Source organism: Pungitius pungitius, chromosome 15, assembly GCF_949316345.1.
Source record: "Pungitius pungitius chromosome 15, fPunPun2.1, whole genome shotgun sequence".
In the NCBI taxonomy this organism is placed as follows: Eukaryota; Metazoa; Chordata; class Actinopteri; order Perciformes; family Gasterosteidae; genus Pungitius; species Pungitius pungitius.
In genome coordinates, this window is record NC_084914.1 from 13,060,451 (window position 1) to 13,073,120 (window position 12,670).

Below are 12,670 nucleotides of genomic sequence, written 5' to 3' on the forward strand. Positions count from 1 at the left end.
GAGATGTTATGGAAGTGGTTTAGGTATATTCACCTGCTGGCTGGAGGGTGACAGCAGGACGTGGGCCACCCACTGCTGCTGGGTGGCGCCATCGCTGGCCTTGATCAGCAGAGGCGACGCGCCGAGCGCAGCGCGCTGGATGGTGCTGGCGGCGTAAACGACTCCGTCGGCCTCTATCCGGAAGTCAGACGGGTTACTGCATTCGAACCGCACCAGACCCGCTCGGCCACAGTCGACAAACCTCACTGCCGGAGAAAAACAAATAAATAAGTCAGGGAGAGAGAAACACGGAGGTAAAACTAGCGATGGAGACAAAAGAAGGTGGAAGACAGACCGACCGACAGAGGGTCGACAAAGGTTTTTGGATTTTCCTTTTCGCTCATACATTATTCACCTCTAGCTGTGCCCCAAAGGTATTGTTCAAAACCGGTGCAGTGGAGGAAAGAGTTAGAGGCAAAGTAAATGGGTGTGCCCCTAAGGCCTAGTAAATAAGCACCCAAAAAGCCCCAACAATACATTAAAAACCTGAAGTGTAAAGTAGACTTTCTAAATGCCCCTGCTGTGCCTGCATTTGAGAAAACATAAGCAGCGGGAATAAACGTGCGTCTAGGACTCTGGCGAGTAAGTCCTGTTTTACTTCCAGCTAAGGCCATCACATGCTCGCTTTGCCCCCATCCCATGTCATACAGGGATGCCTTCCCTGCCGAACCTCAGCTCAAGCAAGAGTGCGTGGTGTTCATTTCATCAGCATGTTCACACACAAACGCGCCCCTCCACCCCCCCTCAAACCCCAGAGGAAGGAAAACACAAACTCAAGCATTCAAACATTACACCGCAGACAGGTGGCTCATGGGGGCTGGAATCCCAGCGGGGCCTCAGTGGCAGTGATAGAACACCGGTTCATGTTTCATGTGAGTGACAGTACAGCCTACGTAGCGGCCATGAATACACACACACACCTCAACACCTAAGAACATCATTGTGTGGATAGCTTTCCCTGAAACCACCCCCCCCCCTCATGTTTATGGCATGAAAAAACAAAGCAAAAGATAGAAAGTCCTCCCGGCCACAGAGATCACATCGTTACCATCAATCACTCGGGCGCAGTCTGTGCTGGTGCCGCTTTGAATTATTAAAGTAGATGTGGAATTACTTAACAAAAGCCTTGAAGGAGGGGGGGGGGGGGGTAACCTTCCTTTGTGCTGCTACCCTGGAGACCCACAGCTGTCTCCAGAGTATCATGTGCAGTCGGAGGCGCGTCAGGTTCCTTGGAGCTCGAGGAGAGGATGCTGCAGATCCATTCGGGGTCCACAGGAAGTCATAAGTTTAGCCCGCAGACCTAATTTAATAGCATAACAAGAACACGCAATCGATTGTCCTGAAGTGCGCCACCCGCTCTAGGAGGGTTGAAGAGATGCAACGAGACCAGGAAATGAAGCGAGTCTCTTCTTCTCCTCCTCCCCCCCACCACAGGGAGACGCAGTGGCTTAAACCTAGCCACCAAAGAAAAGAAAAGCCATGGGGGAGAAAAAGTCAGCTGGTGGCTAGGCTAACTCATGCAGTGTGGAAATGCCCTATGCTTTCAGTGCCTTTTCAAGGACCCGCTATGTGGGGGGGAAAAACATTTTTTTACAGCACAGCAGGATGCATGTATTATCTTTTGTTCATGTACCGAGGTGTCTCACACAGATGCTTATGTTGGATGCAGCTTTAATTAGCATAGCCTTGTCTGATTTATGAAAGAACTTTCTAAAAAACTAAAAAAAGAGTTCAGATCTGACAGCTTACACTAACCATATCTAAGGACGGATACATGTGGCACGCATCGAGAGCCGCTGACTGGTGAATTGTAATGGTGACCACACCTCAGCGCCCTGCTGCCAATGGCGGCAGATTTTATTTTTACACGTCATCACAGAGCGCCCGGCGGTCGGAGCTCGTTGTCTTAGGTGTGTTGAGTTTGAGTCAGAACCACAATGACTAACCCACAACAAACTCTCTTTAACAGGGTAAAACACCACAACAGCTTGGGAAACAAACATTTAGTAATACTAATAATTTTACAATTATAAAAAATGTCCCTGCCGAACTGCATGCTGGGTACAGCTCACAACAAGAACTCTGTCGCTACATAAAACACAGAAAAGAGCGATACAGGAGGAGAGACCAGAGATGCACCAACACAACTTGTGCCCAAGAGAGGAGCTGTGTCTGTTTGGAGGGTTTTTGGTAAATCCGGCGTAAGTTACGTTAGATCAGAAAACGATTTATTCCAAAGTCTGTCAAGCTTCTGGTGGCAACTCTAGCAGCCAGAACAAGCTAACAAGCCAAAACAAGCGAACTCGCCAGCCAGTTGCGAGCAAGTTGTCCAGCAGCAGTGAGCAGCAGGTTTAGGCGTAGTTTTTGGGGTCAATGAATTAATGTGTTTACTTGAAAAAGCAATACCGTGATATAACGGGATGCCGTCAGAATGTTTCTTAATACCGTTTTTCAGTGGAGGAAGAAACAACGCAAGTAAGAGTAAGAGGACGTGGTAGAATTTAACAAAAATGGAAAGCTGTGTGAGGGAACAACGCCATGCAGGGTAGTCTCAGTGTATCAGCCCTGACGAGTGAAAAGGCAATCTTGGGATACCAGAACAGGGAGAAACAAATCTTATGCAAAAACCACAAACTGCACTACATTACGGCGTCTGCTAAAATATTTAAACAGCAAGGAAACAAGAAAACTTCACTACAAGGTTTGCAAACTGGCATACGGAACCAGCGGTTCTAATGATGGAGATGGAAGATATTTCCTCCATACTGCAATACACCATCTCCATGCTTATGCTCAATTACCAAATAGCTTATTTTTTTGGTCTCCTCTCGGAATTCTGCAAAGCTTACATCAGAAGGATGTCTTCTGTCTCTGGAGGTTTCAACTTAAAGCCGGCCGCCTGTAAACTCAAAGCCTTCAGGCAATCGACAGCCAGTCAAAGTCAGCCGATCCTCAGACAGAGGTGGAATACAGAGTAAAGGACTGTCAAAAGAACTCACAATGCAGCAGAGGACGCTCCATAGCTGGGTAGTGTCTCCCTCACACTAGTCTGACTGAGGCGTTTGGAGGAGAACCCAAACAGTTAGTCGATCAATTAATCGGTAAATAAAGATATTTGGACTGTTGGCGAGATAAAGAATATTAAAATACTATTTGATGGTAAAACATTTGTACTGGTAATTGTAATAAATGACAGACTTTTTAAAAAAAGAATTAAACGTCATAATGGAGGTTCTATAAATGTGTAGCCTCCGGGTAAATAAATAATTTAATATACAATGAATAATTACTAACAGGACTTTGGTTATAGAGACACATCAGATAACCACCATTGATATCTTTTAGGCAAAACATTTATTCTTTATCCTTATCAGCACAAACTATTGGGTCCACTGAAGCCGAAGCACACGTGCTTCCATTTTCTCTCCTCCCGGCACTTTTGACTACACATTTGTCGTGTGTGCGTGTGTTTTGCGGCGCCCTCGACAGCAGCGCTCCCCCTGTGAGTTATTTTAGCCCAAGAGCTGAGCCGCGGCCCTTCAACACTGTCTAAAATGTGGCCATGGGGACCCCTCTGAGAGGCCTCTATAGCGCTCGGGCCCCACTGCAATCGCAGCACTAACTCCCAGCAGGCACGGCCATTCCCAATGATAATGAATGAGCGTGTCCAGCATGTGTCTATTCATTTATCAGACGCGCTCTGGTGGCTCATAAAACCACAGGAATGTGTAGCAGGGCACCAGTGAAACCCTGGCTGCTGCAACTTGTCCATATATCTCGGTGTGTCGGCCTCCCCCAGGTGCGCGGCGAGACGACCATCTCGGCTGCCACGCCCTATCAGACATGTCGTCATGTGTGCAACGATAAAGTGTTTCGGTTTGGATTTAAAAAATGCCGATGCAGCAGCGGGGGCCCGGGGGTTAAAAAAAAAAAAAAAAAAAAAAAAAAAAAGAAGATAGAGAGGGGTGGGTGGGGGATGAAAAACAGGCCTGTCAGCAGAAAGCCCTGTCCAACTAATACCCTGCACCGGGGCACAAAATTACCTCCGACTCAATGGTTCTATTCACAGCCTAAATGCCCCCCACCCCTTCAACCCCCACCCCCACTGACAAGCAACACAAAACCCCTGGCAAACCTCTCCGCAGTGCCAGAGTGCCTCTCTATTGTCTGCGCCGTCACGTGACAACCCGAACTCAGACAGACACAAACAGTTAGCCCAAGTAGAGCGATGGGGAAAGGCAGAGGCAGAGACAGAGAGAGACATTTCATTTGAAACATGGAATGTGGGCTCCGAGGCAAAAGAAAAAGTTCCACAATCTCTGCTACTTGGCGCCTGCCTGCCAGATATACAGCGCGGGTGCGAGCGAGCGTGCAAAAATGTCCCTTTAATGTGCTGCGATTGTGACGAGGCCGCCGCGCCTCTCATGTGACATCATACCAATATAAGTGAGGCGACTGGCCGTCGAGAAATACTCAGGTGTTTCATCAGTGGCCGAGGACCAACGCAGACCCGGGTCAAACACCCCCCTCCCTTCCCGCAGGAAGACCCTCCCACCCGGCTCCCATGGGGGCAAAAGGCACAGCGCGACAGAATGCATTACTGGAAAATGAGCGTGACCAGGTTTAGTGCGGCCAGGCCAGCACAATGCCATATGAAGCGGGGGCTGATTGTGCTCCGTGACACATCCGTGCCAGCATCGCTGTTCATAAGATCCCGTTAAGCCCCGGTGGAGCTCGCACTCTGCTGCCTCAATAACAAGTGCTGGGATATGAAATTCTAATCCAGTCCAGAGTTGGCGAGAACATGCTAAATTAAGGCCGCGTCCCTCCGACCACAAAAACAACCTTCACAGATGATTCTATAATTGCCCAATTATTGCACTAAATGCTAAAAGCACATTACACACACATTTCTTTCCTCCCTAATTCTCATAAGTGTGACTGCTTGCTCGGCATAATTCTGAATGCATCTTATTCTCTGTTGGACTGTACTTTTCTGGTGCTACTATCATGAATGTCTAGTGTACGGCTCCAAGGCCTGTTGGCAACTTATTACATTCTATTCTTCACAATCACGGCCATTTCCAAGTTAATGCTCAAATAACGCTGTTTACAGCAAAGGTTTTCCCCCATGGAAAATCCCTATTGTTGCTCTTTAATATGATGCCATAAATAAAAAGATACATTTTTATAAATTGTGTAAATGCATTGTGTTAAATGAATAATTAAAAAAATACTATCATCAATAGTGCTGCGGGGATAGTAGGGAAACTTGGACCAAAGTCATTGGGATTTTTTGCAGGAAATAAACTCTTTAGCTTTATGACACGCATTGACATTTTAAGCGTAAAACAATGGGCTGAAGTAAAACACAAACATTAGGCCATAAAGGGCGTGAGGTCACGAGGGCGGACCGGTCAACATGATGGCGCTAGTGATCGCCTCTTTTTTTTTTTCAAAATGAAAACGGGCGCTTGTCACCGATGGATTTTACGCTGTAGGAAAACCGGGAGGTTCTCTTGAACTTGAGTTAACCACAGAATTTATTTGAGGAATCTACTCACAAATCCATTTATGATATGCCGACTTCGAGAAGAGGGAACCCGCAGATCTAAAACGTTAACGCATTCCTGCTGCGCTCTACTGTGTGGAGAATAAAGTCAATAAACGCTGGGCTGGGATGACAGCGCCAATCCTTTTTAATAAAACAACCTAGCGCTGGTGGGGAAGGGGTGGTGCTCCGGGTGATGCTACCAACTCAAGACCTGTCTAAGATATCCATGTATTCTAAGAAGATGAGCAGCAGAGACAAGACAAAGATACTTCTTCCCCTTTTCAGAAAACAGGGGATTGTTGAGAGAAAGTAAACAGTTTGTAGCTGAAGCTTGGATGTGGGAATGATGATACCGCCTTTTGCCAGACTAAGCCCTTGAAGGCGTTCTACTAATGTGCAGCACTTCAAACGTGCAAAAGCACTCCGTGCATTTATAGCTGGCCATAAAATATGTAAGGGATTTGCATGAAAAAACATGCCGTGTTTGTACTCTTCTCAGTGTCTCCAGCAATTAAGAAAACTAAAGCGGATTGCACCAAAGCATAAACACATTTAATAAGCGGCTGGCTCTCTTTCCTCGCCCGATTGTAGTGACCAATCTTTGTTTGTGTGCTTTGTGCATATTGTTGGAGCTAGTTTTTTCCTCACTAGAAAAATCTGAATTTAGGGGATTTTGAAGAAGGCCAAAAAAAGGGCGTTGTGATGCAACCGCCCCTCGTCACACATGGGTAGCCACACCGACCCATTGCAGAAGCGTGGGTGTCTGAGCGGGTTTAGCCAGGAGTTTACTCAACCTTAAAGATTCTCCAAGCTCTCTTGATGTGGAAAAACTGGCTCTGATGTGAGGGAAACGTGGTCATATTCTCACCCGGGGCCCAGCAATCACGTTTGGCAAACATCTAAATTACTTTACTACTAAAAAGTACAAATTAAAAAGGTATGCAGACGTCCGAGAGTCACCTCAATTTCCTTTAGTGGCAATGCTTTTTAGATTCTCAGCAACTAACAGAAACTACAGAGAGCCGCTACAGGCCGCTTTCTAAAAAGAAAAAGCAACCAGCTGCTGTGACATGCAGGGAGAGCTTCTTGTTCCTGTAGCAAAATGAGGTTTATAAAAAAATGAAATACATGACGTCACCTGGGCTATTTTGAATAAGTAATATTTGCCCTTTGGAAATGAGCTATCTGGATGGGTTGGTAGTGGCAGGGAAGCGCAGGGGGATGTCACAATTATTCTCGGGCCCTTTGTTGGGTAAATGAAATGATGCTGTGTTTTCCAGTACAATGGCAGCCGAGCATTGTGTGGATTACTGTGTCACTGGAGCCAGGAGCTGATAAGGCTAAGCTACATCCTTTCTGCGGTTATCAGCGAATAGCTACTGGGATTCTGCTCCGCGAGTGATTGAGACAAGCGGCCCAATTCGCCGGCTTTAGCGGGGCGTTCCGCTGACCGCATTACCAGGATGTCAAATCCTTCGCTCTTTATGGCGTCTGTCAGATGAATGACATAAGCGGCCGCTTACGGGTCATTATGAGAAGCATCACATGGATATGCTGGAAAAATGTCGAAAGGCGACGCCGTATAGATTGACAGGAATTCTGCCTTCCAGTGTACTTCCTCGCTCAAATTCAAAGGACAATAATTGATACTGTGTGCAGAATGAAACTTGTAATTACTGTGGACTGTGATGGGGCTAAGTGTTGGGTAATGTAGCCTCCCGTCTACAACGCCCAGCCGGCAGCACCTCGCGGATGTGGATTCACAGTTGTATCAAAATGAGGTGTTGAACTTCATGACCACATCGGCTCTTTTTCGCCCGCCTTCCGTCCTCCCGTAGAAAGGTCAGCGATTTTTAATTACTCTCCTTTTCCCCGTTTCTCCTGTGAACTTCTGGCACCGGTCACTTTGTTCAATCTACTCAAAAGGCTTTCGTGGTTAATGCAGGGACAGAGAACAAAAGCAGGTCAGGGTAAAAATAAAGAGTGAAAATAATGAGCCATCTTAGGGTGGTCGCCGGCATCTTCTTTTCATACTGTTGCTCCTGTATTGCGGTCAGTCTCTGGTGATGGTGCAGCTCGGTAATAAACATTTCAGAGGACACTCCGGGCGAGAAATGAATGAGCATGAATATTAAAACATCAGTTATTGATTGCTTTCATTTTTTATGCATCGACTGAGATGCAAGCAAAGATGCTACTCAAGAGAAAAAGAACTTGAGTCCAGTCAAACATGAATTCATTTTAGACCCACGGTCATTTCATCACTTTTACTATATTGATACACAGCGGAGTATTCGGTCAAAATTAGATGAAAGACGTGATGGCCTCTTGGATGCATTTGGCGGTTCATGTTAAAAAGAAGGCAAGTTTAAAAAAAGGCAGCAGCTGATCACTGTCCTCAGGCTCGTGATGAGGGCCGGGCACTAAAACCGCCTCAGTGCAACCCGTAATGTGACATTATTAGTTCCTTTTGATCTGGAAAGCTCAGACTCTGAGCTATTTAGTTCCTCCCCTTGATCATTTCCATCAAAATACCCTCAGAAAAATCAAAGAGACAAAGGCGGGGGCGGTGACCAGCGCTGAGGTAACCTCTGCTGGCATGCTCGCTGGGCCTTGTAAGACCTTTTAAATTACAGCCGCAGAGAGTGTGTCTTGTATTGGATTTGTTGCCGAGAGAAGACGCACAAATATACCCCTCTGCCCAGAACTGTACTGATCATTGCTCCGTGGGGACAATCGCTACCAAAGCTCTTGTTGAGAGAAAGAGAGAAAAGAGAAGAAAACTGAACAGGTGACTTATGCAATGATGTCAGTGTCTCCCTCTGCTTTCACCAAGTGGAAAAGTAACCATGTTAAAACACACTCCGCCTCGGCTTTGCTGTCTCTAGCTGTGGTAAATATCGTCTGTCAAAAGCCGGCGCCGGCACAGGATCTCTACAATGTCATCTCAGTCAGAAGTGCATGCTTATAGAAATTACAGCAACAATCACTGAAGGTACTTACTCATCTGAGAAAGAGTAAACGGTTATCATACGCCATCGGTGTCTCCGCGGTTGAAGGCGGCTGGTGCCAGACACAAATACCAGTTTGTTTGGGTAAAGGTCGGAAACGCATTGTTATTGATTTGAGACCAGAGCGCTCACGTTATGAACGAGTGGCGGTCGAAAGTGGTGCTTTAAGCCACTTTCTGGGAAAGGAGCTGAGGAATGAACACTACAGAAGGGGGAAGAGCTTAAACAGGGTTTTTTCATTCTTAAGAAACAAACAAAAAAAAAACAGAATGCCTATACGACAATATAATGAAAGCTGATTTGAAGTTTTACGCTAGAAAGGGTTATGAAAACTGAACCAAGACACATGACATTTTAACGGCAGATATTTTACAAGACAGACGGGACCTCTGCTGGGAGAAAACAAAGCACCGTTAACGAAGGGGTACATTCAAACTTTGATTGGAAAGAGGCAAAGGTTGTGCAAATGGATGCTCAGGAAGACAAAGACATCTCCTGGGAGACTGAGGGAGCCAATTGTACATTATCATCAAATAAAAAAATCGGATGCATGTCGTCTGCACGTGTTGCATAGTTCATTTAATACGGACGGGATGTGCATTCAGCCACCGTAAATAATAACCCGCATGCGTGACATGGGCAGGCGCCCTCTAACACGCATCGCTATACGGCAGCACAGGGCTAACCCTAAAGTCCTCACCTGCTTTTTTTCTATCGATCCAGATGTCGCCTAGGTTTATATAACACAAACCAGCAACCAGCTATATATTTATTCAAGGCAATGCTGAGTATCATGAATAATATTGTGGTTGGCCTGGTCTGTTGTGAAAATATATTCACATATGCACTTTAGTGCCAAGATCGCACACTGCATTCTGAACTATTATCCATGTAGAGATACGGTGGAGTACGTCCACGGAGCGTAAAACCTCTCTGGCTGCGTGCGACTCGTTAGCCGAGCTTCGCCCCTCTTTGTTGACGTTGCTTGCCTTTGAGTGCAAGCCACAGAGGTTAGCTCACAGCTGATGATGCCATCCCGACCGACAAGGATGTGCCATTGATGCTAATTAGATTTCAGCTATTTCCCTACCAAAGATGACTCAATACCAATTAAGAAAAGGGATCGCTAGGAAAAAAGCATCGTCTGTGCAGCATCTTTACCGTCGTAGGGAATAACACATGCGCCTGCTTTGCATAGCCCTGTTGTCAATCAAGCCCATGCAAATGACGAGCTCAGGTAAAGGGCGATACGGTCCACTGCATCCAATTACAAACCCAACCTCACACACAAACATACAATTTCTGTCCGCTCCCCTCGCCTTTTTAACATGCGTATACACACACACTGGCATGCATATGGAGTTTTCCTTTATCCTTCCGTGCACTCGAGGTGCAGCAATTTGAACCAGGCTGAAAAAGTGAGGGATTTTACACAGGAGCACCTTTAACAAGAAAAGGAGATGACGGGATGAGACCCACACATACCTACAGCATGAGATGTAAAATAAAAGCTGCACGGGGATCTGGGATCAGTCCTGGGAGCCATTATGTGATGTGTGTCACAGTCACCAGTTCATGCTGAGTTTTTGAGAAGAAAGCTAATGGAATTCCTTTTGGCTTTTCCTTTTGGAGTCGGGGTGCGGAGAGAAACAAGGAGAAGGCATGTGAATCCTCTTTGGTTGGGAAACAAAGCAGCAGACAAAGGAAGAGGAGGCTCACGGCCTCTAGAGAGGACTATTATACTGTAAGATGGGGGATGCTTCTGCGTCTCTCTCAGAGTAAAATGAGTTACAGAGTCATTTGCGCATGTAAAATGAATTTAAAATATATATATATATATATAGTTGAAGCAGCTTATAGCAACCTATGCAAATTCTACAAAACATACATTCATCAAAACAACATTAAAATATTCCTAGATTGAAAAGGGAAATGAGAAAACTGGCCATACAGTAATGCTGATGTTTGTTATTCGAGGCGTTGTGGTGGACAGACCATGACGGTGACTGCTACCAACCATGATCCTCATTTTACCCACATGCCCCCAGCCACACATGACGAGACACTGCAAAGCTCTCGCTCTAAACCCTCTCTCAAGACCAAAACAAAAACCCCATGTCTGGAGCATCGCTGCATTTTAAAACATGCCTCCCCCGAAAAGGTTGAGCAGAGCCGAAAATGTAAAAAAAAAATCCATCTGGAAAACAATGAGCACAGGAGAAGGGGGAAAAAAAGAAGCTTCTTCGAAGAAAGGATTAGGGCGGCTGCCAATACACGTGCTCTGCGCATTTGCCACTGCGTGTTTGAATCAATATGTTTCAAATTACGCCTGAAACAAAGAGCCTTAAAGAGAAGGCAAAAAATTCACAGTGGTGAGATTAAAAAGACCTTTCAAAAGCTTTTACATTCAAAACACATGCATATTTTACGGACGCATGACAGCTTGTTATGTGCTGCTCACAGAAAGTGTACATTTGTATGCATGCTGTCTGAAAGTGTCACCGTGGCGTATCCCTTTGCAACGGCTCGCTCCCTGGAAATATCGAGCTATGTCTGAGTGTGCGTCGCGCTGCTAACCTACTTTGACCCGCTTGACCCTCCCCCACACTGAGTCAATGCTCAAAAGGGATCGACTGGGCGGAATGGGGTAAACATTAGAAACGAGGGCAGGCAGGTTCTTCTGTGGATGGATGGATAATATCCATTCGTGCAAAGAAAAAGACCCTCTTAAAGGCCCAATGAATATTTGAAATTGATTGCAAAAGTAATAATGCTTTATTTTTTCAAATGTAGTACAATGTAGTCTACAATGACGAAGAAAGTTGGTTTGTTGCTGAACACAAACCGTACAATCCAAGGCTCCAATGGAGGTGGTTCAGCCTCTGCCGCTCTTTGCGGCGATCCATTTGTAAGAGAGACACATCTTTCTATTAGAGCTGCTCACTTTCATATGCATGACTTATTTTATATGAGCAGAAGCAATTTAACAAACTCCAACCCGACAATCTTGCATACAGTGTCCATCGGCGTGATTGAATACAATTACACAAATTCAAAAAAGGTTTTCCATTAAAACATCCCTTGACTGAAAAAGAAATGGCCTTTTGCGAATACAAAATAGAGATTAACATTTTCATAAAGATAAATAATGAGCGCCGTTCCCCTCAAGCAACATCTGCCTCACTCGTTCGAGAAAAGAAACGCACAGAAGAGTCCCACAAGTGGAACGGCCACACAACCTCAGGTGTGGACGCTTAGTCTCGGCATCGGCCCAGCAGAAGGAAGCGTCTGCGCTGGCGAGCCTTATCTGCGTTGAGGGAACAGCCGAGCGTTACCATGTGTGACCGGGCTGTGCGAGGGGAGAGCCCCATCACTCCCATCCATGTAATCAGCTGAACTGAGGGGGCTCCGAGCAGGATCCGTGCAGCTGTGCTTTATTACGGCCACAATGAGTCCCAGATTAGGGAAACTGGAGAGGGGGAGGGGGGGGGGGGAGAAATTGTGGGGGTAGGGTGGCAGAGAGCGAAAATGACTCCAAACACATCTGTCCTCGGTTTGTCTGCAGCTATAACACCGAACCGCAAGCGCGGCCGCGTACAAATCGCTCTCGTTTGGAAAGGCTTTCCAGGCCGCGGGGTTATTTTTCAGTTAGCTGGGGGGGGGGGGGACCCGTGGGAACACTCGCGGTGACGCCGATGTCCGCTGGCCTCGACGCACAGAACGAGCAGGTGGCCCAAGCGGGAATCGGCTTCTGCCGTCGTCGGCCGCTCTATTTTTTTGTGGCCCCTTAGTTTAGCGGCGAATGGCGAGCGCGCACACTGCCGCTTCCTTGCTTTTAAAGCAGCCACGATCTGTCACTGAGCAGTGTAATTGTCAAATTATGAAATGCTTCCACGCCAGGCCTGATGGCGCATCTGGTGTGAAGTGGGTTTTTTACACTTCGGGAAAAAAAAATTAAAAATGAGCCACTCGCGCTGCTGCATCCACCCGAGCGGCCCCGAGCGACCCAGATAGGGTCGAGAAGCGAGGAGCTATCATTCTGCTTCAGAGCAACCTCTCAGGCAAA

At 46.5% G+C, this 12,670-nt stretch overlaps 1 protein-coding gene across 1 annotated transcript in view; it reads right to left on the bottom strand.

Moving 5' to 3' along the window:
* cdh2 (cadherin 2, type 1, N-cadherin (neuronal)) overlaps positions 1-12,670 on the bottom strand; it is a 63,341-nt gene that overhangs the window by 30,645 nt on the left and 20,026 nt on the right. Inside the window, exon 3 of the mRNA XM_037457316.2 lies at positions 34-245. Coding sequence (XP_037313213.2) covers positions 34-245 — 212 coding nt within the window. The remainder of the gene's footprint in view (positions 1-33; positions 246-12,670) is intronic.